A 27868-nucleotide genomic window follows, 5' to 3' on the forward strand; every position below is an offset into this window, starting at 1 on the left:
CTGTGGGGAAATCCGTCTGTGTCGTCATAGGCTGCGGAGAGGCGGACTCTGCAGCCCAGGACGGCCACCTTTACGGCGTGTCTGAGCAAAATGAAACATGGATGAGGAGGTCGCCGAAAGTTGGGAGGAAGCTGCTGATAGTGGGGTAAAAGAAGTGAAAGAGTTTGTCTATAGTCACATTGAAGGCGAATATGTCGTTTGTAGCGTCACTGTGTTTCCGTTTTGTTTTTAGAAGTTCTCACGAAGTCGTGGGCCAACAATGTGGCTAATGCTAACGTTCAGTTAGCTCTAAGAAACTTGGCGAGAACGTTAGCGTTAGGTAGCTAGCAAGACAACTTGAGACGGACTTTGCAGACTTGACTAGTGATGTTTGTTGCTTGTAACATATCAAACACAAATTAATAATGCTTGGATTTTAGCGAATGGTAGTCCTGACTAATCAACAGCTATCACGACCCGAGCTAAATCGATTGACTATAATGACTGATTGAAATGCTAAGGTTGACGTTAGCCAATGCTAGGCTAGTTATAGCCTTTCTAATATGGAAACTTGTTAATGTAATGTTTTAGGTTACGTATTGATAAATGTAAATTCACTTTTATATATGTTTAAGTCTCTTTCATTAACCATTGATCATATATTAAATTCGGTGTAGTTGCGTTTTTATTACGTCAACTTTTATTTTACATTTTTGCTTCAACATTGCTTGTCGCACCAAATGTTGCGCCTCACAGCTAACGTTAGCGCTCCGTGAACGACGGATAACGTTAGCAGCACTGAAACGACAACTTACTCACTTAGATGGTCCACATTTTATTATCATAAGCTAATATCAGTAATTTAGCATGATATATGTACATTTGATTAAATGAACATATTTTAAATGGAGTCAGGCCCAAACTGTTAGCGTAACATTATCTAAATGTTAGCTTGTGGGACTAACTTGGTTGTTTCCTGTTATTTAGTTCACAAGGACAAGTTAACATCGTACTGCATTTCCTAGTTAATCCTGTTGTCAGCTAGTTAGTGGCCCGGGAGGGAGCTAGTTGTGTCGCCGAACTGGCAAGATTGTTCCCAACTACCGTTAACTGTTGGCTAACATTAGCTACTGCCACAGTAGTTTGCCAGTTCCTGTATAGTTCTTTTTTTTTTTTTAAAGTACACGGCTCAGAAAAGAAGTAAAGTTAACAGCCAGTCAGATTGAAGGCAATGCTCTTTCCTAATACCTTACTTGAATTAGAAATCATTAAACGCAACTGAAAATGATCCCTATATTTCATGGAAACATCAGCCTGCTAATGTTAGCTAACTGATCACTCTACTCTGTTATGACTTGGCAGCTGCCCTACACATGTATAAATAGCGTGTAACTGACTCCTGCTTTCCGTCTACTTCACTACTTGCTTAATAGCAGCCAGTCTTTTCTTGCTAACCGGAATCAATCAGACCACTTTGTTTATTCAAGTTATAAAAATGTATATCTGGACTTTTGTTTCCCTACAGGAAATGGAAAAGCGGCTAGAAGAGAAGCTAAGAATCAGCCAGAAAGAAAAGTAAGGCCTTTAAAAATTTAGAAGAAACATCCAGAATTGTAGCCTATAATGATTGCTTCTATTTCTTTTTTTTTTTAAACTGCATTATTTTGTGTATGTGTCTTACCCAAAACATTGCCTAAGAGTTTTTACAAATTATAAATGTCTCTTCAGTTAACCATACAGGTGAACTACCAAGATGTAACAATCTACTATTTCAGTTAAGTAGGTCTACGCTGATACTTTGACAAATCCATAATTAAAGAAAGTGTTTGTTTTTGCAGAATTCAGTTTCCACTGATCGTTACATTCATAGTGTGATCAGGTGACCAACACATATTTATTGCCACAGCAATGACTAGTCCCTTATGTTATGCTAGGTTAATGGTCATCCAAAAATATTTTTGACTGTTGTATAAAAATTTTGATCTTGGATAGAAAAAGCACCGGTATAGGACTCTGTGTTAGTTGTGTGACAGAGTTGGGGTATTAAATCTGGATAAAAAATTTGATCAGTCCCTCCCTGTTATTTCAGTTCCATTTTAAGTCGGCCTAACTGAAGGAACAGAATAACTTCAGCTATTAGACTTATACCAAATATGTGACTTTGATGATAAGCAAGTCCAAATTTATTAGTTATAATTATGTTTGGGTTTCTGTCATAAGTTTAATTTCCTCATCTTGTGTTTTGTGTTACTAATTTGTCATGGATTGGTTCTGCTTCTAGGGAGTCCAGTAACAATACTACAAGATCCCCATTGAAGACAACCATGGTTATACAGGACGACTCTCTACCAGCAGCACCCCCACCTCAGATACGCATTTTGAAGCGGCCTGCCAGCAATGGGTCATTGACATCACCCATGAATCCGAACAGGCCTACACCACAGGTCAAGTCTTTGGCCCAGCGCGAGGCAGAATACGCTGAGGCCAGAAAGAGAATACTGGGTAGCGCCTGCCCAGAGGAGACGCCTCAGGACAAGCCCATCAATGACAGGTAATATTCCACATATATTGACAGTTTAGAGGTTTAAGTTGCAGCCGTGGTAATGGATACTTTCAATGGGTGTATTAAATGTTTTACCAGTTGTGCGCCAATTATTAAACTGAAGAAAAGGCAGGAAGTAAATAGACATTATTTTAGTATCTCTTCATGCATCCTGATTACAGACATAAACATCTATTGTCTATTTAAATGCCTTTTATCAGTAACTTCAGGGAGTTGCGATTGTTACAGCCTTAAATACCTGATTTAAAAATAGATTTTCTAAAAATTGTGACGCGTGTTGCTGTGTTTTTATGATGTTTTAGGTCCTGCTGAATGCACAGGTGAAGGGTTGAATAATTGTTGTGATGACAACATTGCAAATTCTTTGAGGGAATGGTTTCTTGACAGTACATCCTAAACAGAACTATTTCCAGATAATTTTTTCCTCGATTTACAAGTAGATTTGGACTATTGGTTATTACTTTTTTCATACAGTGAATGGTCTGAAGTTAGAAGCAAAACAGTTGTTTCTAGGAAGACAAGGCACAGCAGCAGCTCTGTTCAGGAGGCATTCAGAGCTCACTGCCCAGTCGCTGTCGGTATACTATATAAAATACAGGAAAATAGAACTAAAACACAAAAAGTTTTCTCAGGTCACATTTCACGTAATGTGCCTCAGGCAGACAGCCCAGTTGAATAAATTAAGTATGCATTTTCTCCATCGGGCACACATGAGCCGAACAATTAAAAACCACATCTGAAATGCCCTGTGTAGACACACTGTTAACTAAGCCAAATAACGTCAGAAGCATAAGCTAACAATTAAAACAACTATTGTAGGAAACAGGAACTTAAAAAAACAGGACTATTGCCCATTATAAAGCATGTATGCTTCCACTAGTGTTGTGTTTGGTGTCATGTGGTTTTAGGCTACAGATGGCTGAGTCATTATATTTCTGTTTCTTTTTGCTTAATTGTTTTGATTGACAGGAGGTGAAGACTATCATAAATAACTCTCTCTGAATCATCTTTGAAGAACTTGATGGATTGTTTTTTTTTTTTTGTCGTTGTTGTCTTAATGCTTTAGCTGTTTTTAGTTAGATTTGAATGATGGCATGTTGTGCCAGAATAAGAAGCTACAAAAGAGTGGCCAGTGTAAAAGAAGGAAGAAAACTTTTGTTTAAATACTGGAAACATTGTAACTAATGTGAACTATAGAGATTCTGTAAATAGGACAGTTGGGAATCACATTCATTAAGGAAAGAATGCTCTTTAGGTTGCCAACTGGAAATGAGTTGTGAATGGTTTCTCCCCAGCATTTGGCATGTAGAACAATCTGCTGTCTCTTATTTATTTTAGTTGTCTTTCCTTTTACCAGGCCAGGGCGCAATAACTCTTCATTGCCTTCAGAGGATACCCGATCAAACAATCACACTCTGCGGCAGCCAGCTGGTCCAGATGGCACCCAAGGTTTCAGACAGCACAGATAAGTGGGCCCCGTGGCCACCCAGCCATTGAGAGAAGGAAAATCAATGGCCTCCTGAGAGCAAAGAGAGCACTGAGACTTAGACTTCCTTTCTTCAGTTCTTTATATGGAATACTGCTGTCCAACTCTTCCCACCAGCAGTCCAGGAGAAAGCTAAATGTGTTCTTTTCTCTCCCAAATCCTGACTTTTTGACACTGTGATTATGGACATGTTCTAGACTCACTGTGATGATCCCTTTAAGAGACACTCCTCACCTCTGTCTCTCTCCTCCTTCAGTCCCCAGCGGCTCCATCTCTTAATGCCTGTGGAGGCAGAGACTTGAACAAAGGGGTGGAAGAGAGAGGAGAAGAAGTGATGGGTCATAGCAAAATAAGATGAGCTGGTACTTGTGCAGCAGATTCTCCTAAGCAATAATACCAGACATCACTTCTCTCACCTTTTTTATGTTTTTAATTTTTTCAAACATTGGTCACTAAACTTTTATCTTTGGTTTTTCTTGTTTGTCTTTAATTATCTGTACAAGGGGATGCTCTGAAATTTTCAGAGTACTGGCTAATCTGCTTCATGTTATTCATACACCACCACAGCGCTACTCATTTAATACTGAGTTTTTTTCTTTTTAAATTCACATATCCATTGTGTTTCTAAAATAGATAACATTAAAATTTTTAACCTTTTTTTTTTTTAAATAGTAAATGCAACAGTTTGGTTTTTAATACAGTTAAAAAAAATCATTGGCTGGAGCTTATGTGGTCAGATTTATTACACCACTAGTACTCACCACTAATGCTGAGTACTTAACTAGTACCCGCTTGGTAAATGAGTTGTTAGAGTTGTCAGTACACCCCTAAACTTTAAATTGCCATTTCTTTTTAAAGATCTGATGGTAACAGTTGTGTCAGGTTGTTAATCTGACTAGTTATGTATACGGTTTGTTGTTTTTGTGTTTTTATGAAGTTTTTCAGATGTCTTCCTTGGACTGTCACTTAGGAATTTTTATTTAAGAGTAAAAACAAAAAAAAGACGAAAGGAGATCGTGGATTGAGTCGCTTTTTAAGTAGCTTTTCTGCCTTTTTGTATAAGATGTCAGAGCAGTATTTTAATCAATATAAACCAAAAGCCCCATTTAAAATCAGTAATCAATATGTTAAACAAGACATCTGTATTTGACAATTGTGTTGGAAGCAGGTAAAGGAGGCTTTGGAGGGGGGAATGAATTCACTGCTGTATTTCACATTTCTCCATGTGTCCACCTTGTCAGAGAGCAAGTTTGCTTGTTTCTTTATTGATGTAGAAACTCAGGTGCAAGCGAACAAGACTGTATGAATGAAATGAACTAAGATTGTATTTTTCCTTTTGGTATCATTTCTCAAACGGCAAATGTCCATATTTAGGATTGGTTTGGCACTGTTTTTTGGAAATGGCGTGATACAGAGCATGTGGTGAAATGTAGCGCCAACTATGTCCCATGAAAAAGGATTGCTTTGTTGGGATCTTGGTCACAGTATAAAACAGTAACGCCACTCCTTTGTTCAGTAATTGATTGTTGAGATATATTTGAGATTCAGAGGGTTGAAGAGAAGTAGTGACCCCTGGTTGTCCCTTGTGCCCAATGGATGTTTTTAATTGTCTACTTATTTGTTCAGAGAGGTGATCTCAAAGCCATATTCAGTGGTGCACATCATTAGAGCAGTTCTTTATAATTGTTGAAATCAGCTTGTGCCTCCTGTAATCACATCTTTACTTCCTAGTTTTTGACTTTATTACTGTAGTTCAAGAGACTATGTCGGAGGGAAAACTCAAAATAATGGTATGAGAGTTTAGTTCAGGAACTCTAGCAGCAGAGCAGGAGACAAATGGCTCTGAGTTAGAACACAAACTGCCTGTAAATACTGATTTAATAAAATGATTTGCAAAAAATATGATTTTATGTGATGCATGGTCATTATTTTAAATGTATTCACTTTTATTTGCAGTATCCAAGCACCTAAAGAATGTGGCTTGGTGTTTGCTCCACAAATGCAACATAGATCAAAAACAGCAAATAACAAATTCACAAAATGAAAATTGATGCATTTCTCTAATTGTGTGGACAATTAAAGAAATTATAAAATGCAGTGAGGTATATAAAAGCATGTAATGTGCCCATAATTGCATTTTGTAACACTGAGGATGAGAATCATGTATCATAAGATGATGACCTGGACATTGAAGTGATGTGCAACAGATAATTAAATGCTATAACAAAGGAGGTGAGGAGAAATCCAGCGTCAAGTCAGTGTTGAGTACAGCATAGTTAGCCGTTTAAAGGAAACTACTCCTGGAAAGAAGTTATTCCAGAGAGAATAGATCTCACTCTTTCCAAATGTAGTTCAGAGTGAGATTCATAGGTTGAAGATGCTTGCACATCTTGGCCAATGATTGAAGCTGATCAATTGAATTTATATTGCCCAATATCAAAAGGTTTTTACAATCAGAACAATGTACCTTATCCTTAGAGCCTCAAGGGAGGATTTTACAGCTGATGAGCTTTACTGCCTGAAAAGCAGCCTCTGAGTGTCCTTTCTTTTAACAGACTGATGGATGAAGTTCATTTAATAAAGACAAAAAAGCTGTACTGCAATAATTGGAGCGTTTTCTATCAGAATAGAAAACATGAATATCCTTAGAACACACACTCTGTAGTCTACATAAAAATAGTTTTTATTACAGGTAAACATCAAGTTGTATTGTTGGTCAAGTTTTGGGTGTAGCTCAGACATCCATAGCACTGTTTGACTTAGGTGACTGAAAATGTCCAACAGAGGGGGGAGAGCAATGCTAACTCATGGAGATTACTGTTTGACCTGGGGGGGACAGGATTTGATTAAGGGGTGGCCATGAAGGAGAGTCACGCAGAAGGGCGTGCAGACGTTTATACTGTTTCTTGGATGGACGTTTTGGATGGAGACAATTGAGCATGCCCAAGTCGATCAGCACCTGGAGAAAACAGAAACAACTGTTAACAAGGTGATTATGAATGTGTCCATAAGTGATAACCATGGACAGTAGGAAAAGGGAAGAGTTAGTTAACCTTATGTGGTCAGAGTGAGTCTAAAAGTAAAGGAAGAACAACCCTGACAGTGAATTCAGTTTAAAGTGACACATGTAGGTCTGTTATTGCCAAACTCCAGATGACTATAGCTACTTTTTTTTCTTAATGAACATTTTGCATCTCTTTCTAAAACCATCTTTCCAGCCTAGAGGGGTTCACAGCGTTCAAGTATAAAATGAACCTTAAATATCACAGATTGGTGGTGGATCTAATGAATGAGGCAGTTACTTATATTTAAACCATAATTATAATTTGTCCTAATCTTGAGGTATTGTATTCACACCCACCTCCACAATAAAACAAATGAGGAAGTTGAGAGCAGCCACAGCAACGAGCAGCATTTTGAAATTCATGTCAGTGATGTTGTATAGTTGGAGTATTCGGCAAACATCAAGAGCAGGATACAACACCAGCCAGGTCATGATGCCAAACATGATGAGCAATAGACCGAGGAAAATCACTATAAGATAGAAAAAAAATGTATTAAAGCTGGTAAGCTGAACAGTTTGTCAGCTTAGTTCTGAATTCATCGCCAAAGTGTCGTTCCTGGATTGATGACATACCGTTGTAGTAGAGAGGTTTCTTGTGAGGGTAGCCCTTTGTGACCACCACAGCCATGATGATATACTGGAAACCTGACAAAGCAAACACACTGGTGTTCTCCATGTTGGGCAGATTTGCTGCTCCAAACACTGATGCATTGAGAGGAATATACCTACAGAGGACCGCAAAGAGGACGATGACTGAACTGAATCCAGTGTAGATAAGATGGTGGTACTTTTCTAAATGCTGCAGTAAATTTGACATAAGAGATTCTTTTAGCAAATAAAACAAATACAACCCTTTCTCTAAGATATTTTCATGAGAGTTGAAAAAGCTTTACAGCTGTGTGTCTTTTACTGACCACTCCTGTGAGGTAGTGAGGAGGAGCGCAGCCAGCTGGCCCAGGATGATCATGCAGATGTGGATGAAGAGGCTGCCAAGGACAGGCAGGGCCAGCAGGCTGGCTGGTGGTCTGCAAGGGTACAGGTCATCACTTGGGCCTCCTCTTCCCATCACAATGGCCAGCAGAGTCACTAGACCAATGTCACAGAACAGGAACTGCAGGTCAGCTACGCCAGTCTTCACCTGGACACACACATCAAGATGTGGGAGATATGTGAGAAATGAATTGAATTGAGAAAGTAAGTCCTCACTTAAAAAGTACTCCGCTTCAAATATATAATACGCACTGTATATACTATGAAATTTACGAAAGTCCAAAACTACAAGAATTCAACAAAGAAATTATTTTTTTAAATAGTGTCTGACAAAGCAAGTGAGATTTTAAGAGTAAATTTCATTTGGAAAAACAAATCTTCCATTCAGACATTTACCTTAGCATCAATGAAAAGCAAATATTGGGAGATATACACCAGTAAAACTAAACTAGAAACTCAACGGCGAAATATATACTGTAAACTTAATTCAGATTTTTTAAGGAAATTGCTAATTAAATTTTAAAGATGGAAAAAAAAAACTGGGAAGAAAATGTTTCAGCGAGTATTAAAAACTACAGCCAACTTAAAAGTGTGAGGCAAAAACGATTTTATCACATCATTAAAGTTGATCTTCATTCACTTCTTTATTAACACCGTTTAACAATCTTTGTTTTGTAATTTATTTCATAGTGGCTTTTTATCCATCTCAGATTTGCCTATTCAACATCACCATCTTACGCCAAACAGACACTGTGAAAGGTACCCAGGCAAAATATGATGCACAGCCATTTGCTGTATGAAACACTACCTTTATCTACCAACCCTGGCATGAACGAATACAAGGTACATTTCTATGAAGTCACCTGTCAACAAGTCTCAATATTAGGTCAAGTGGTGTCTACATTAGCAACAGAGCTAACCACAGCAAAGCCGAAACCTCTTTGTTTAACCTAATATTTAACTTGCACTCAGTCTCAAATTTTGTCTTGGTTTACAGTTTAATTTTGTAAGCGATTCACTTAGATTATCAACTTTCTAATTTAAAAAGGACAATGGAAACATGTTTTATTTAGGAAACCAGAGCTTCTAAAAGAATGTGTTGAGCTCAATCCACCGGCCACTGAGCAGAGGAAGGTGCCTACTGTAAGTGATGGTGCTGCTACTCACTGTGTAGAGGATAAGGACGGAGCAGAACTGAATGAAGCTGTACAGGGCCATGTATCTGAAGAGACTGAAGGAGGTAACCAGAGAACACCTGCCCTCTCTGCATAGACAAGGAGGAAATATTTATTATGGCTGCACAGCAAATGCGCTACTACGGTTTTTGAAGATGCCACCCTAATAAAACCAGTTTTCTAATTTCACATCCCTTACCTGATAAGGAGCGGTACACAGCTGATGTTTTCATTCTTTGAGGTGAAAGGTGAAGCAACTGAAGCCTCTGCCTCAGACAGGGAAACCCCAACATCAGCAGCTCTCAGGGCTCCACAGTCATTGGCCCCGTCCCCACACATGCCCACACGATAGCTGCAGTAACGTAAGAAAAGGGGAATTGGGGTTTGACTTATAGCTAGTGTCAGGTAGTAGCCAATCCAGCAGCCGCATATTACAGTATGGCTAATTGTATAGTGTATCTACAAATACTTCATTCGCCTTTTTACCTATACTACTTCAGTACTGTGTTTGTACACTGTAGAGTTCATATAGAAACAATATACAATATTATTATCATCTAGATTTGTTTTTTTTTTTGGCAACTCTTTTAGCTCAACTCTAATCTCCCAGGAGTCCAGAATAAGACTTTATTTTGACTGATGAGGAATAATGACTGGATTTGGAATAAACTGGCCATTTCCTAAAACAGCTTCCTTAAAATTAAGTCAAGTTATATAAGTGTCTGTATATATCTAGAACAAAATATAAAACTATCAATTAATACATTTTATTTGTAGCTACTATGGTGCCTACATGGCTAATACTGAATTCTCTGCAGGTCTGATGCTTGAAGTAGATTCCAGTAAAATTCCTGCTCTGCTATTTTTCCTTTCTGTTATTCTTGCCTGTTTTCAATCCTTCTCTTTTTGTTTTGAACTTACTTGAGTTTCTGCAGCTCCTTCACCAGCTGGGTTTTCTGGTCTGGAGCCATTCGTGCAAATACTGTGGCTCTCATTAGAACCTGAAATGACAACATAAGCAAGTAATTGTAATCAAGTGACTCTTGGACCCCACATCTTTAACCAACAAATGGTCTACATCACTGCTCCTGCAGCTGTCCTACAGTATGCATGATGTAGCATGTATGCATGATACTTCAGCATTGTCAATTGTCAGAATATTCCTACTAGAATAAAACAGCTTACGTTACCTTTGGTAGATATTCAGGAAAGTAGTCACAGAGGGCAGCAAAGGACTTGCCATTAATAGCCAAGTGATAGCTATAACCACCCTGGTAGAGGTCCTGAAAAGAAAGGGAAAATATCAATTCCAGTTTAAAAATAGGGGCCCTGATTGTGCTCATAAATATTTATTTATTAAACAAACAGTTAGAGAAGTCTTGCATGAATCAGTGTTTGCAAGAGTAACAATTAGCTTATGCTGATGCTAATGGGACCACATCACTGCTGCCTTTAAATTCTCAAACCATAGTTGCTTGGGAAGATTATAATATTTATTACAGTGCAGCACAATTAAAGATACAATTAAAACTGCCAGGGAGAGAAAAAAATGAATTCTCATACAATGGAATGACAATTATCCTCCTCCCAGATGTCCATAGAATATTTTGCATCCGGGCCTAAACCAGGCCGAAAAGAACTGTACTGTAGGTGTTGTGTCTGAGAAAAACCAACCCGAGTGATGATCTCTACAGAGCCCTGGCTGTTACTGGCCTCTCCATCCTCCAGGCTGAACCTCAGTGTAGGTGTGGACTGTGCAGTGTGTGACGTAGCATTGACAAAGATAATCTTCTCATCAGATCCCACCATTCCGCAGCTTTTTGCTACATTAACTGCTGTTAAAATGTTGTCTCCTATGTAAAGAAAAAACAAGATTTGACATGAAGAAGCATTTTAATTTCAATTTAAGTTTTCATTTTGTGGACAATTGGTGAAAATCTGCATGTCGATGCCTGCAACTAAATGGCATCATAATAAAAACCAAGCATTACTGAAAAAACTGGAAAATTAATCTCACCTGTGACCATAACGCTGCGAAGGTGTGCCAGTCTTAGGGTATTAATAACCTTGGGACTCTCTGGTTTCACTAAGTTTTTCATCATCAGCAAGCCCACAAACTGCATGTCTTTCTCAATTTCCCCTCTGTGGATAGATGAGGAGCTGCATTAACTGTAGCTTAAAAAAATTAGCTATGCGGATATTGGTGCCACAAAGAATTCACCAACATAAGAGCTGGATTCTCACCGTTCAATGGTACTGAAATCAGTGTTCCCATCTAATGATTTATAGCCGAATGCAAGAACCCTGAGGCCTTCACTGGAGAAGTTGCGCAGTTTGCTGGAGAACTGTGCCGGGACTGTTAAATGAAAAAATCCCATTGTGTATAAATGTCATGTAAACACAGACACATCTCTAACCTCATTGACTGGCTCTATAAGAAAAACTGCCCCAAAAACACTTTAACAGGAAGAAACTTATGAAAGAAACCTTACAAAGAGCCTCATAGGAGGGATACCCCTTCCAGGATGCGCAGCCCCGTGTCAGGTGTACACAACTAAACTTGTCTCAAAAACAAAGGCCATATAATAAATATTATCACGCACATACATGCATGTGTGCACACACACACACAGGAGCCAACCATTGAGTGCTTTATAGATCAGCAGTAACACACACTGTGATGAAGTTATAGTAAACATTCAGTGCTAACATAAACATTTTCCCCACACCATCACTGAAGTAACTCAAATTAAAAATCAAGTTTCTCACCTGTTTCTGCCCGGCAGAGGCTAGCTACCATCTCCGGGGATCCTTTGATGAAAGCGAAAGCCGTGCGTCCTCCGCAGGTTACTGTCACCACACTCATCCTCTGCAGGGCTGAAGAGAAGGGAAACCTCTGAACAATGGCCACCCCCTCTGTGGTGGGCTAACAGCAAAAGAATAGTCATGTGTAAGTAAAAACTCTATACATATACTGATTTTATTATAGCTTTGAATTAAGGGGTTGATCTCTTTAAAAACAAAAATAAAACCATATGGTTCAGTCTATGTGATGGCAGGGGTGCTCACATTTCCCTGTGCTTGAAGTTGGTAAATAGGGGGTCTCATAACAGCCAAAACCTTGTGCCCTCCAAACTCTGCATCCAGGGCAAGGCCATCTCCCTCTGGCTCTTGGAGTGTCTGGACAATTAGATATGATATAAAAATATTAAACATGCCATAATGGAATTTCACTGGAAGCCAACTACTTCTTGAAGTTATATGTAAAAAAAAAACTTTATTCTAGAATACCCAACCAGTGGACTCAACCATCTTTAGCTCCAGAGGGTCTCCGAGGGGCTGACCATGCAGCAGTGTCACAGTGTGACAGCAGGCCAAGCCTGAGAGCATGGGCCCTGTGTGCAGGAGTCTGGGCTCTGGGACCAGCTCTGAGAAACCAGCATGTCCCCCCTCCATCACTCCCCACACATCTAGCCCCTCCTCAGTCAGAGTTCCTGTCTAGACGAGGAAGCATACTCTGATTAAATGTCATTTCAACATGTTAAGTGGCTACGACTGAACTTTCAACCAATTCCACATCACCTTGTCAAAGCAGAATATTGAGACTTTGCCACAGACGTTGATGCGTGGTGGACTGATGCAGAAAATCCCCTGGTTCTTCAGCCGACGCTGGGCATAGATAGTGCCCGTGGTGATGGCTGCAGGCAGAGCAGGAGGCACTGCAATGGTTATAATATCCAGGCTTCTGATTACCAACTCTGCCCAAGTCACCTGGACACACATCCAGACACAGGTCATTTATATTTTAGTTTTTGTTAAATAAATAAAGACTTATTTCCAAATGAAGACATAACATAAGTATTTTGTCCTTAGAGTCCATTGTAACTTGCACTTACATTGGCTCTGAAGAGGATCGCAAAGCTGTAAATTGTACCAATAATAGCTGAAACAAAAAAGACAATATTATAAAAAGTTAACTATTATTATCATATTGAATTTAACTAGTATTATACATAATCTGAGTAACACATTATTATTATTTTGTTACACATTTAAATACAGACAATATTCAATATGCTTTTGAAACAAATGATGTCAGGCTGCTGTTAAAGCCTTACCAAAAACACTCAGGATGAGCATAAACTTCACAGCGTCTTGGTAGAAGCGAAAGTTGATTGGCTGTGGATACAAAATGGAGCTGACCAGGCTGCCTTTGGCTGTGAAAAACCCTGAGGATGAGGAAAGACCAGGAGAACTCGTTTGAGAGCAAACAAACATTCTTAAACTGTCCTGTCAAGCTTCCTTTTAATCAAACAAAGTTTCTGTTTACTTTTAGTGCTAGTCTCTAAAATGTCATAAACAATGTAAACATTATCGATCATATCACCTTATGCAAACTGTCAGTCAGAGATTTGTATTAAAACATGAACCACCCACTTTCCATTAAATCTACTTGTCTCTGGTATTGACCAACTCCTCCCTGTTTTAGATCTGCTGATGGACTACGTCTCATACATGTACTATGTGAATGTTAATGGGTAATGCTGCTGGAATTCAGAAAATGAGACTAACATGTATATTAGGAGGAGGATATGGGCAAAACCTTTTCTAACTCTTGGTGGAATGATTGGAAGTGCAAGTATGAAAGAAAAATAACACCCACTCACAAAAAACATTTCTTCACAGCACTAACAGTTACTTAATAGGGCACCTCGTAGTGAACGCAAAATGTATCTGGGTTAACGCACAACTCACTACAGCGTTACCCCCTCAGATCACTAGTTTCTTTACTCACCAATGTTTGTGACCACAGCAACAGCACCGCTGCCTCCTGACCCTCCCCTTTTGGCCTGAATGAGCTGGGTACCACAGAACAGGGTGTGTTTGCGCTCTGTGTCTGCGCTATATTTCCCTTCACCGGCCGGCAGTGGTGTTTTCAGCACTGGAACACTTTCACCTGGACATAGGAATAATGAGAAGAGGTTAATGATAAGATTTAAAAACAAAGGCAAACTGTAAAACTAGTCTGTATCGTGGACTTAACCAAACATTTACTCTAGAACAACACTAACTATTTATTTTCTGGGTTGAAATCATACTAAACTGCAGTTTTTTCTACCTTAATCTTGATCTGAGAGTTTGCAACCAGGCTTGTTTTTGCCATGTTTAGCAAAGATTTGGATCTCATTATCTGCCTGGGGCTGGTGGTGGGGAGACTGAATGATCACCTGTGAGCATGCTCTCATTGACCAGACACTCCCCAGACAGCAGGGCGGCATCACATGGCAACAGAAGCCCTTCCTGCGGGATGATTAGACAGTCACCGGGGACTAGATCCACGGACTTTACACACTCCTCCGCTGAGAAAACACACAATTAGAAATGAATTATTTCACAGTGTTCTGGCAATTGAGAGCTTAATGCAGCAAGAAGAAATCCAGTTTTATTTGACCTAATAAAACAAAATTACTTCTTCGACTTCTATTCACATAGATTTAGAAAGGATGTGTAAGGGTCACTTTGAGACACAAAACTATAAAATTGCATTACTGCATGTTTCACCTTGGTACAGCAAGTGATATCAAGTTGAGATAAAAAGATATACATGTATTTTTACTGTATAACTAACTATGTGTGCATCTGTCTCTAATGTTAGTTGACCTCATTCTACTCCCCACAATGTGTTAAATTTAAAATACAATAAACAAATTACTTATTTTAAAACAAAGTACAAATGTACAGTCATAGTTTTTACAAAACTTTGTGTTATACTAGTATTAATTTTAGCAAGCTGGACCGAAATCAACAGAGAATCCAAGAATGAAATGTACACGTTTTTATCTACAGAAGTTCTACTTCAAATTTGGACTGTTTCTGAGTTTCAGTGCAGAGAAAGAGGAACTTGAAACATTAGTGGGGCATCAATGGAAAACACATGTCCACTATTCTAGTCTATGGTCGAAAACACACCTGTGCACAACCTCAGTTAGCAAATCAAAAACATATTTAATTTTATGTTATCCCTTCACATTAGGATTCTTTATTACTTCACGAAAATCAAAACCCCTGTCGTCTTCACCAAGCCTTCAACTACATAATCTATACCTTTTTCCTTAATATTTTTAATAATTTTTAATACGATTTTGTTTTAAAGAGGTTTCTTGTCCCCTTTACAGGTTAAAACTTTTCTCATTTACTTCTTGCTAAATGTGCCACCTTCAGAAACATGTACATTTATTAATGCAAATCAAAATTATCTTGATCATCAATAAATCTACATAGATCATCTTCTAATAGTACAAGAATGACATACTGTAAGAGGAATAATTTACAACTCACCCCCTGATTGTCTGCGCACTGTTACGTTTGTGACCAAACAGGCCATGTTGTGAAGAGTAATGCTTTGCTGTGGATTAAAAACAAATATACTTTATATACTGTGATAAACATAAATTTTAAGCAAATTAAGTATCCCACTACAGACTTACCTTGCGCGTTTCATAAAGTGAGATACTGATAGAGATGGTGGATATAATAAATATACATATAGCATAAAAAAAATAATGATCTATCATCCACAGGGTGATGCTAAAGATTTGGAACATGTAAAATGGGTTGAGGACCTAAAGAAACGGATAAAAAGAGACACAAAAAGAGGAACAGATTCAGTTTAAAGGCTTTCAAATAAATTCAATCTGAGGCAGTTTAACAGACTGATTTCTTCTCACCTCCTCAAACAGCAGTTTCATGTAAGACTTCACAGGCACATCAATAAGGTTGGGCCCATAAATGCGACTCCTGAAGATACAAAATGCCATGGGTTACTCAGCGGTGCCCTCTGAGTTTAAAGAATCTGTTTATTTTTAGTGCATCCTTTCCCACCTCATACTTTGTTCCCGGTGACTCAGGCCCTTTTGGAAGCCATACAAGTCCTTGCAGGTCCAGTCCTCATTGAGGACACTACAGAAAAAGATGGAAGATTAAACATTATTGTGAATGAAAACATTTTATCATTATAATGGCATGTTTTTATGTCACAATGAGCATGTCACAAAACAATGAGCATGTTTCAAAGGTCTATTTTTAAGGCTTTTTTAAATAAAATTCTTTTTTTAAATTGTCACTTTTAAAGACAAATTAGAACCTCTTGAAATCTAAATATACTGTACAGGATAACCCTTAATCGGCTTCTAGTTTTCCAGTTTGAGTACCTAACACGACAGAAAGCTCCCTTGGTGTCCAGCCAGAAGTAGCGTATTCCTTCAAAAAGGTAGTAGCGCAACAGCGTTTTCTGTAACACACAAGGGCCACTTTCAGTCTGAGAATGAAAAATCACAACACAATGTAAAAGAAAAACAAATCTTCTTCTTCTTCCTTACCTTCTCATTGTACAGCTGAACTGTGTCTCTCCATTCATTTTCCTCTAGGTCTCTAAATATCTCTAAACTAAAAAGACAACAATCATTAGACAACAGTTTTCCCAGATATGTTCATGCTGTCAAAGGGTAAAGAAATGGTGCTGACCTGCCCTCCTCCATCTCCTCTGTGAGGACGTTCACCACATGTTGCTGGCCCAAACTGTTCTGAAAGATAAGAATACATAGATAAACCCATGGCACTGACCACAAACAGACAAAATGCTTCATAGATGTGATCCCAGTTTGTGTCTGGCTTTAATATTTATGCTGGGTATCAATGCACAGAGTTAATACACTGTATATAACGCAAAGTATGTGGTACCTGTGTAAACATCAGGATTTTAATCCACGGTTACACTCACTAAGTACATGCTAAAACATCAACAGGTGGTTGGCAGGATAATAAAAGGGGTGAAACAACATTTGTTGTTTGTTAAAGATGTTTTTTAACTGAATCTGGTCCAGTTTTGTTCTGCTGTGTATAAAAATGACAAGTATACTTATTCTTTTCCTTTTGGCTGTTCCCTTTCAGGGGTCGCCAAAGCGAATCATGTGCTTCCGTCTAACCCTATCTTCTGCATCCTCTTCTCTCACACCAGCTAACTGCATGTCCTCTCTCACTACATACATAAATCTAGAAATGATAAGTATACTGTTTAAGTTAATTCTTGCGAGTGTGGAAAAGACAATGTAGCAGCATTTTAATGAGCACTAAAACTCCTGATCTTCTTTCAAGGTTAGAGCAGCACTTTGAAAGAAGAGCTTATAATTAAACATTGAAACATGTTTAACACTGAAACAGTGAAACACCTAATTTTGACAAGCAGGTTAGCACTTAATTTTGTCAGAGGCAGAGAAATCCAGTTTCTGTGGTAATGGCAGGTGCCAAGTAGGTTTTAAATGTGAGTACGAATAAATGTATTTTCTCACTCTTATCAGCAGAATGTCAGCCAAAGCCAGAGGGCAGGAGCGGCAGCGGGCTAGGATTCCAACCCGTGGGCGCCAGTGAAACACAATCAGGAGGAGACCTAGGGACAGCACGGCAGCCAGGCGACACAGCCACACCCGCCAGCGCACCCACTTATAACCCTGAACATCCTGGTGAGGCAAATGAGTCAGACAGTCCATTCAGCTCATTTACATATTGCTGGCACACATAAAACATGAAACTTAATATATAATAATAAATTTTGCTGAAGGCAGTCAGTCTGTACTTGTATTCACGTTATATACCTCAATACGGTCTTCACATTTCTTGCCTTGTTAACATATTTTGTTGTCGTTCCAACAGAAAAACTTACCATGTGTGAGTCAGGATAGAGCAGGGGGTCCCGTGGACTGGGTGAGGGGAGTCCGCTTTGCGGCTCCACCACACTACCTAAAGAATAGGTACATATATTCAATTCAACACTTACTCTGTTACAATATTTGCAGGAGCTGAACAGCAAACACACACCCTTCATAGCCAGTACTAACACACACAATGCAACCGTCCACTCTAATCCACGTAGCAAACTGAAAGAACCTTTTTGGTGCCAGGTTTCAAGTCACATTTTGTGAATGAATTCAGCACTGAAAGACAAAAACATGTTGACATAGTGTTTTCTATATATGACATAAAAATGTGTAAATAGCCAATTTATAAAAATACATGTATAGATTATTATACTTCTATGATCCAAGTATGTGTTTCTACCAGATGAATAATGAAATTGTCTACATAAAATACTGCAATGACAACAATAGAACAGACATTAGGTCCCACTGACCTCTGACCAACCAATCTAATCAGTACATCCTTGAGTACAAGTTGGAATTTGCTCCAGATTTGAAGAAATTCATTCAAGCGGTTTTTGAAGTAGTGCATTCACAAGAATGGGACAGACACACAACTCTGGCCACAGCTGTTGCTGACAGATATACATATCTTCATTGTAATGTAACAACAAACAGTCCAACAAAACAAACAAACAAACAACAAACTCCATTAAGCAAAGTTAGATTTTGAGTTCTGCCCTCTCAAATTAAGCTGAACAAACTGATCCAGATCAATTATTCGATATTCTTCAATTACAGATATTATTAAAATATGTCTATTACGGAAAATATTGTATTGAAAGTCCCAAACAACTGATTTTGGCCCATATGATGTTGGAGTATTATTAAATTCAGTCCAAAAAGGATCAGGTCAGTGACAGGATAGCAGCGAAACAACAAAGGAAAGAACGTAAACCATAACTAGTGAGAGAAAAAAGTATTCGAAAACGCAAGAAGGGGGCCAAGAAAGGTTATACACAAGACAAAACCACTTAAGTAAATGGATTAAAATATTTATTTTTAAAGCATTGAAGAGATAATAATCAATTAATGAAGTTAAGTGAAATTACAGAACATAAAAGACAAATAGAGAAAATGCAGCCAGCTTAGAGGTGGACTGGAAAGATGGATTGAATTACAACAAATAACAGGATGGGAGGAGAGAACAGAGGACAAAGAGAAGGAACAGAGAGTCAACAGGAGTCAACAGGAAAACAGGAGCAATAAAGGATGATGTACTCAGGCTATAAGTAAAAGTATCCATATTTAAAAATATTCTGTTATAGGTCCTCTATTTAGACGTACAGTAAGAAATACTTCAATTACCAAAAGTTAGAGTACTCTTTATCCAAAATGTAAAATAGTCATGAGTTTACTGTCTTTGTTTATCACAGTATTTTTCAAAAGTAACTAAAGTAGGAGTAAAAGTACAATATTTGCTCCTGAAATGCAGTAAAGCAGCAGAAAATAAAAGCAAGTACAGTAGATGTTGCTTTAATAATAATATTTAATGTACTTATAGTTTTTCCTCCACTACTGAGCATAAGCAATAAACTGTAAGAAAATATTAAATACAAAAAAATGGAAGAAAATTTAAATATGTGCAGAATTTTGGGGAATTTCCGGCTCTATCCCAAAACAAACAAAAAAATGGCTCCAGGTAACATTAGTTTGACCCCTGATCGTTTCCTTTTCCTTTTCTATTGATATTCAGTTCTGAGTCTTTACTTATCTATTTGCAAGGCAACAAATCCACCACAAAACAAAAAGTTTATTCTAACATACCAGATCGCGAGGGTAACATGAGCGGCCACAAGGTCTTTAAACGCACCACGTTTCACTTTGAGCTTATTTCTAAACTTTTAACTGCTACAGAGTTGAGTAAATTACATATAAAGCTTTACATCTCTCCTATAAACTCTCGGGACATCCGCAGGTTAAGATAAGGAGATGGTTAAAACCCGCACACTAAGCTGGTTCCGCTTCCAAAGATTCGGAAATTTGCGAAACAGCCCGCAATTCTTCATACTGAAAGAAACACGAGGAAGACACCGAACCTACCGTCAAGTCGAGCTTTTAAAAGGCGAAATGCTTCCCCGATACGACAGAGTCACAGAGTGGGTTAGTGTCCCCGAGCTGCAGGAGGGTAGACGCACTCTGCGGTTCAGCTGGTGCAGCTCCGGATTTACCGGCGCACGACGCCTCGGGCGTCCGATACCGGACTAGTTCAACCGGCTTTGGGAGCAAATCTGCAACACGACGCGCGCGGCCGATATGACACCGAAACAACCAAGAATATGTATTTTGTTAATACTGAAACGAGGAAAGAAATGAGAAAATAGTTCTCGGTTTTGACTATTTATAATAGAAAACGTTTCTGTTTCACTTCTCTCTTTGCAAAAGCAATGTATCACTAAACATAAACATTTAAACTACTAACACGCCATATGTTATCATTAAAGTAATATTTGTCTCGCGATAAGAGATTTTGTCAAGTGGTGGAAGGTAGTTAAGTGCATTTATTAAAGCAGTTACTATTGAGGACGGATTTGCGATACATGTATTTGAGTATTTTATCTTAAGTTTGCTCATTCACAGGGAAATATTGTACTTTTTACTTTAGTTACTCTGCAGATGGTAATAATTTGCATACGATTGATAATAATAATAATAATAATATTAATACACAACTAATAAATGACTGTATATTATTATTGATTGACCTGGCAGTAAACTCGTTAAAATTAGTTCTACCTTTCCAGGCTTCAGTATTAATGAAGTCTACATGTTAATGCATTATGGTAACCAATAATATAATAGGCTATATATCATTCTGCATAATAGATACTGTTACTTTTGGTACTTAAATGATATGTTGATGCTAATGTGTTTGTACTGCCATTACAAAAGCACTTCTATGCACGATTTTCACTTGTAATGGAGTATTTCTACACTGTGGTAATGGTATTTGTACTAAAGTAGAACATCAGAGTACTTTTTCCACCACTGCATAGTAGTGTCAGAAAAGCAGGAACGGCAAATAAAATGTTTTAAATCTCAGAAAATACATAACACAGATCTTAGCTCTCCTTTTATTACTAGGCCTAGTAAAAAAAGTTTGAAAAAACATTTTTTTTACATTAAACGGTTTACAAACAACAATACATATCTGATATCAACGTGAATATTTTGTCATTTTAAAAGGTAGTACTTTACCTTTGGGCCTAAATATCACAGCATGTACTTAGTACGTTAACTTAAATTGAGATTTTGAAGATTTCCTCTGTCATAGACATACAGATGAACTCTGTATGTCTATATGCATTGTGTGCCCTGTTGCTATTGTAAAGCACCAACACTCTTCACTGTATGGACATAAATCTACAAAAATGGCACATTCTACAAGAAGCAAATGAACTAAATAATCTGTCTTGTGCACATAGCCTCAATAGAATCATGTGATGTTGGGTACTTTGCCAAATCACGCTTCTTTTGTACTAACTAGGTCAATCTTTACCAAACGTAGCCATGCAATATCAGATCACATTTCTGTAATGTCTAAAGTGGTACTGAATTTCAGCTGGTTTCAAATTATCATTTCATTCACATACCTTGTCTCAATACTCTCGCAACACCAGCCTGAACTCCACACATCTTACATAATAATTATGTCCCCTTTAAAAATAACTAAGTATCAATCATTATACTGTACAGTATATCACTCTGCTCAAAGGAAGAGACAACACCAAAATGAACAATTCTTCAAATACGATTTTACAAATCCTGTTTTGTCCCGTGAGTGTTAGAGAACCCTAAAAAAATTCCAGGCTTTCAGAATAATCTTTAACCAGACCTATACACAGAGAAATGTTCTGCAATTCAAAAAGAAAAGGAAATGAGTCTGCACAAATTACGAAATAGACCCAAGACAGTCATCTGACTTGAGAATGCAAAAAATAGACTCATCAACCTCGAAGGGTACAGCAGCAGCTTCATTTACAAGCTCTGTCAAGGTCACCAGCCTCCTCACACAACAGTCTGGTGGTGGTTTGCTACACTTATCAAACCAGCATTAGAAACTAGAAGTGCTGTAAATAGCAGCAGCACAAGTATTAGCAGTAATAGCCTTATCATACCAAAGTTTTTGGCCAATGTTCTGATTTTTCTTGACTCTTATGTACTTTCATAAGGTCAAGTGCAATAATGTACCCAGAGAAAATTACCACCTAATTATTTTGTTCCTTTTAGCTCTGTGGAGAATTTCAGTGACCTCAGATTAATGTTTAGGTTTTCCTAAACTATAATTTTGAATAAATGAACCTGTACTTTAAGACTTACGCCTTTAAATACTCTGTATATCTCAGATTTATGAGTGAAGGTTAATGTGTGATGACACAGGTCTTCTTGTAATTCTGTCATTTCTGACTATGAAGCTTATTGGTTACTTTTTCGTTAAACCCAATATGTTGCCTGATTATAACTTGAAATTAAGATCTTATAACCTTTCGGCACTACATTACTGTAGCAGGTTGTTGCTTTTTTTTTTTTTTTTTACTAAAGAAATGCTCATGAAACTGGGAATTACGAGATACCTTTGGTGTAATTAAGGTGACGAGTTGCTTCTCGTAATTACGATATCCGTATCTCGTATTTACGACTTAAGTTTCTCGTAATTACAATATGCAGGACTAAGGGGTTTCATAAATATGAGAACATTTCAGAACTTGCCTCAGATTAATCCGGTTTTTAGGATGTCTTTAGTATCACAGTAATTCTGTGATAGCTTTCAAAACTTCCAAAACTCTATAGTAAAACAGAACGTTTGAGGGATAAGTCGGTGGACTAATCTGTCGCTTTGTGTTTCTTCTAAAACAGGAACATGACGGCTACACTTCAGAACTTGCCTAAGAATCATCCCGTTTTCAAGTTTCCTTCATTAATACGAGGAAATCAATGAGTTATCTGTTCGCCCAGTGGTACAAAGCGAAAATAAACCGTTAAAAGCCAATTCGGCATATTTAGTTTCGCTAAATGTAAACATATAGGCTAAAAATGAGGCCAAGTTTAAGCCACAGTGCAACCTGGATCAATGGCAACATAACACTTTAGGTGGTGTTTTAGGATAACCTAATTTAATTCTTAATTCACTGGTTTATTTAGGCGATTTAAAGGCCTTACTGAATATGCTCCTAAATATCAATTTTCGTGTTTCATTTTCTACATAGAATTTTAGAGACTGTCAAATTAAACCTTACACTCCTGAGACCAACTTCTACAGGAAACAGGAAGTATCGTGTTGGCATGGATACAAAGAGTCACAGTGCCGGCGGCAAATTAAATCTAGAGGCTCAGTTTACAGCCTATTTGTTGACAATTCGGAAAGCTAAAAATGCCGAATTATCTATCGAAAATTCTGTTTTACTGTAGAATTTCCGAAGTATTGAAAACTATCACAGAACTACTGTGATACTGAAGACATCTTAAAAACCGGGTCTAAGGCAGGTTCTAAAACGTTCTCATATTTATGAAATCCCTAAGTCCCGTATCTCGTAATTAAAAAAAACTCTTAAATAAGAGACCTGGATCTCGTAGTTCTGTAATTCGTATTTACGAGATCCGTATGTCGTAATTACGAGATACGAGATAAGGTCTCTAATTTTTTTTCTTTGATGAATGCAATGCTCCGCCGTACAAATCATATACTTAAGTCATGTTTAACTGATGTATGGCACATGGCCTACTCTAAGATACATTATGATTTTCTGTTGTTCACCTATAACGAATGATCAACCCGCTGTGACATTATGTGCTGAATTCCTACTTGACAGATGTTGAAAGAAGTAATGCTAACATTAATGTATGACACCTGCATTTCAGTTATGAAAATTGTTGCGTCTCAAGCTTGTCATTACATCCAAACAAATGTTGCTGCATGTATTTATTTCACCTTTACCAGCTGAATGGTGGTGAATACGATTTCACAATTTAGACAAAATTGGGCGAAGGCGTTGTATAAATGCACGACCCTCTGTGTAACTTATGCATCTAACTGGATGGCATATCAATATAAAAATGTTAAGTTATTGTGAATAACATTCATTAAACCTTACTTGATCATTTGTTGCTGGTAAACAGCAGCAATTCATTAAACCTCTTTTATTGATCCATGCGTTAAACATTCACAAGTGATACATGTGTATGTTTTGGGCTATCGTAACCACAAAGCCTCCAGTCAGCAGAATTATCAACACAGGACAAGCGACCCCCTGAATGATAAAAGCTAACGGTTAGCAAACAACAGCTGTAAAGCGTTGTGTCAAACGCGCTTACCACGTCTGTCCATTTTCCGTTAAACGCCTTATTTCACACCATCCTTACTTAAATGACGAACTGTCATCCAAACAGACATATAGGATTCTTGCAAAAAACAAACCTTCGCCTGCCTTCGACAGTCTGTTTCTACGGGAAGTCACAGTGGACAAAATATTCCATATTTGCGCGTGCGTACAAACGAACATCCTGTCCAATCGGTTTCGTTTACCCCCGTAAATGTTGGTCTTTATGTAGCACAATGTTTAAAACTACATTTAATTTTGATTTCTAATGAAGATTTTATTTTAAATTAACTATTTTGGTTTGTAAGCTCGGTGACAAAATTAGCCTCTTTCGACATTTTGACGTTTGTCAGTACAAAAGGCACACAGGTAAATAATACAAATAAACGATGGATGAATTACATTTAATGACATGTCCAAAAGTACTGCGATAAAGGGTCCAGGTTTCTGATTTTTGAGATGTGTTGTTGTTTTTATAAGGCCTCTATAAATCCAGTAGGGGTGGTTGTCGGTCTCTGTGTAGCCCTGAGATAGACTGCCAACATGTTCAGGGTGTACTCCACATCTTTCCTCATACACACTCACACTCATGAAAATGATACAAGGTGCCTTCCTTGTGTGCTTCGTTCTTTTTCTTAACTTAGATTTAAGTATTGTTAGTGGATCTTTAGCCATCTGGCTTCTTAGAAGTTCATGAAGCTGCTGCTTTCTTGTCTTCAAGTTGCCATCATTTTTTGATCTGTGCATTGGCCTTTCCTGGGCTGAGTCCCTGTGGGGCATGTGTGTAGAACAGACTATGAGAAACCAAACCTTTATTAACTCCTTGTTAAAGTTAAGTGTGCATGCATTAATTAATACTTTAAACACCTTGGGTGTTAGTGTGCAAGTGTTAGCGCAGTTCATGATAGTATGGCAGCGAAAGAGAGAGAATTGGTCCTGAGGTTTTGACAGACACAAATCTGTGAATTCACCACAGAAGTCAATTATTTACCTGTATGCCTGTGGAATAAAAAAATTGTCTTCCATCATTTGCTCTATCAAGAACACAGACACGTTCTTAAGACATTATTGATGTAAAAACATTTGGCAATTCATTGCCACTTCCACTCATTGCATTTAAAATTCTGGTTACTGTGACATGCAATTAATTTGTTCTCCTAGTCTAAGCTTGGTGTCTTTGTCTTTGCCCACTTGGATTAGGACAGCAGGTCCCAGATATTTGTCTCCATTCCACCAGTAGCTTGGACAGCGGGTGCTGCAGCACAGAGTATACGCTCATACAGGCCATCCTGTTGGGTTAACGTAGCAATGCTTATTCTGACATCCTCTGTGGTGTTATACAACTTCACAGGCACAATTGTACCATTATCATAAGTGCAGCTAATTCAGCTAAATTTCCTAAGGAGTGTAATACACAGTAAGAATTTGGTTTATTTACCAGTTTTTGTCTGTCTTCCACTGATTGGAAATGCTGCTCCCTCCCTTCTCGAGTTCTGTTCTTCTTTTCAGGTAGGGCTCAATTGACCTGTAGTGTGCATAGAAGTTACTCATGTCCTGATGACATAATTTTAAAATGAAGTTATGACAATACAATTTTACAATACATGTGTGAGAGTGGGTAGATTTCGGTTGGTTTACTTGTGTTTGTGTCAATATTGTCAAGGCACCTGAAAACACACACACACACACACAAAATGTACTTAAACAGACAAATTTCATTTAAAAACATCTGAATGGACCATGTTCTATAATTGTGTGCAATCCAGATATGTTTTGTCTTTAACCCTCATGACAGGAGTGTCTGAATGTGAGTGTGGGGTCAACCTCACACCCCTCACACCACTGGACCACAGCTGCATTAAGAGAAACATATTAATATTTTAACGAGAATTATGTAAACATTAACATAACTTAGGATGAACACAATACTTGCAGATATGACTTGAGTGTCATAACTTACATGTTTAGATTAATTTCATACGTCTGCAGTCTTGGTTTGTCTCTACCTTTATCAGGGTCCCACCGGTAAACCTGAAAATTCTTCATTCTGGGTTCAGGAGCAGGTGCAGCAGCAGTCTGAGCGTACTGCATCATCTGTAGAACAGGTAATACACAAGGTAGGCACTAAATAAGAATTGTTTTATAAGTATATTATGGGAATTGTACATTCATGGGGGGCAGCAGTGGCCTAGTTGGGAGAGTGGTCACCTACTGACCATAGGGTCGGAGGCTCGTACCCCGCAGTTCCCAACCACATGTCGAAGTGTCCCTGGGCAAGACACTAAACCCCTAATAGCTTTTTTAATTTTTTTTCCTTTTGTTCTTTCAGCCAAGAGTAAAATAAGTGAATAAATACATTTGTCAAAATGTGACAAATCTGCTGGACAGCAAGACTAAAATGGAAGTCTCTTGATTTAGTTTTTTTAATCTTGTAAAACATGTAGATATTGCAATAACAATACCATAGTTGTATTGCACTAAAAGAATTACTGATTAGCACTTTACAACAGAATTGAAGTGACAAGACACATTATACAATAAAAAGGGACCAATATTTTAAAACCCGCATAGTACATTATAAAACATAATTTCAATATTGTACACTGTAAAAATTCAAATTAGACACACTATCACGTTATAAATCTGTTTTTATGGATTGTTGTTTTACCGGCTTTGGCATAAGAAAGTATAGAGTCTCCCCCTAGAGGTAGCTTGGAGGAATAGACTGAACGTGTTACAGCACTTTGTATCTTTTTTTATCTGACTGACTATTACCAATATAAGATGGAATGAAGAACAGTAATTTTTAAAACAAGCGATTTAGATATCAGAAATTTGTGTACGCACTCAAACTGAAATAAAAAAAATCAAAACTTTCAGACCTGTGCAAGGGGGGAGCTGCACAACAGTTGAACTCATTCAAAACATAAGCGGACTGTCAGAAACGTTTTGGTTTTACGTCATGTAAATTCCCACTACATTTATTCACAATTTGAACCGTAACTCTAGGAGCAGAGGGTGTTATTAAAGTCAGTCAAACGACAAAGTTACACGTTTTAGACGATACAATGTAGCTTAGTATAACCATCAGTGAATCAAATCAACCCAGAGTTTAACCCAAATTAATTAAAGTAAGCATGTGTGTTCGTATTAAAAATGTTTTATACATACCAGCAACATGCCAGAGTTTCTAAGAGCCAACACATGTCGACTCAGGGCAACACAGACCACGGACATCTTAGTGATTGGAAACCTTTATGCCTGTAGCCACATTATCTAGCAATTGCACACACCGACTTGTATCAATTACATTGAACGCATTCCCAAACCACGCCCTCTTTTAAAAGTAAAGTCACGTGACGCAAGGCACGGGAGCGTGCGTCATCGTTGATTCCTTCCACAACTATTCTGATCTTAAGCTGCAAAAGAGTGAGACTAAAATGAGCATCAGGTGTGACACTGGTCGGTCTCCTTCGTTTTTCATTTTAGTGGACCGTAAATTTACATCAATGAATGAGTTTTATCCAACATCACCTCAATG

At 38.0% G+C, this 27868-nt stretch overlaps 3 protein-coding genes across 12 annotated transcripts; 1 reads left to right on the top strand and 2 right to left on the bottom strand.

Moving 5' to 3' along the window:
* szrd1 (SUZ RNA binding domain containing 1) lies at positions 1-5933 on the top strand. Its single transcript, XM_067526673.1, has 4 exons — positions 1-145; positions 1505-1554; positions 2261-2530; positions 3900-5933. Exons 1-4 carry the CDS (start codon positions 98-100, stop codon positions 4009-4011), a joined length of 480 nt encoding a protein of 159 aa, XP_067382774.1. The 5' UTR covers positions 1-97; the 3' UTR covers positions 4012-5933.
* A 17-nt stretch (positions 5934-5950) lies between these two features.
* atp13a2 (ATPase cation transporting 13A2) lies at positions 5951-24525 on the bottom strand. Of its 7 annotated transcripts, none has more exons than XM_067526662.1 (29): positions 24426-24525; positions 17977-18053; positions 17606-17773; positions 16782-16840; positions 16637-16703; positions 16469-16548; positions 16140-16217; positions 15986-16055; positions 15746-15880; positions 15597-15663; positions 14486-14617; positions 14053-14214; positions 13376-13486; positions 13154-13200; positions 12840-13028; positions 12549-12755; positions 12327-12437; positions 12027-12183; positions 11502-11613; positions 11275-11399; positions 10932-11110; positions 10448-10540; positions 10179-10258; positions 9457-9609; positions 9250-9346; positions 8007-8230; positions 7666-7817; positions 7390-7562; positions 5951-6987 (listed from the first exon to the last, which is right to left on the bottom strand). In XM_067526662.1, exons 1-29 carry the CDS (start codon positions 24508-24510, stop codon positions 6829-6831), a joined length of 3549 nt encoding a protein of 1182 aa, XP_067382763.1. In that variant the 5' UTR covers positions 24511-24525; the 3' UTR covers positions 5951-6828. The 7 variants fall into 7 exon arrangements, with proteins under 7 accessions (XP_067382763.1, XP_067382765.1, XP_067382764.1 ...); XM_067526664.1 differs by having other exon boundaries at positions 24323-24476; XM_067526663.1 differs by lacking the exon at positions 24426-24525 and adding an exon at positions 21604-21873.
* On the bottom strand, positions 24516-27751 carry LOC137139439 (succinate dehydrogenase [ubiquinone] iron-sulfur subunit, mitochondrial-like). 4 transcript variants are annotated; one of them, XM_067526670.1, is made up of 6 exons: positions 27499-27743; positions 26288-26421; positions 25766-25852; positions 25519-25616; positions 25319-25361; positions 24516-25096 (listed from the first exon to the last, which is right to left on the bottom strand). In XM_067526670.1, exons 1-6 carry the CDS (start codon positions 27562-27564, stop codon positions 24649-24651), a joined length of 876 nt encoding a protein of 291 aa, XP_067382771.1. In that variant the 5' UTR covers positions 27565-27743; the 3' UTR covers positions 24516-24648. The 4 variants fall into 4 exon arrangements, with proteins under 4 accessions (XP_067382771.1, XP_067382770.1, XP_067382772.1 ...); XM_067526671.1 differs by lacking the exon at positions 25319-25361 and adding an exon at positions 25195-25286 and having other exon boundaries at positions 24519-25096; positions 27499-27751; XM_067526669.1 differs by lacking the exon at positions 25319-25361 and having other exon boundaries at positions 24516-25286.
* Between the last annotated feature and the right edge of the window lie 117 nt (positions 27752-27868).

Source organism: Channa argus, chromosome 13 (assembly GCF_033026475.1).
Source record: "Channa argus isolate prfri chromosome 13, Channa argus male v1.0, whole genome shotgun sequence".
In the NCBI taxonomy this organism is placed as follows: domain Eukaryota; kingdom Metazoa; phylum Chordata; class Actinopteri; order Anabantiformes; family Channidae; genus Channa; species Channa argus.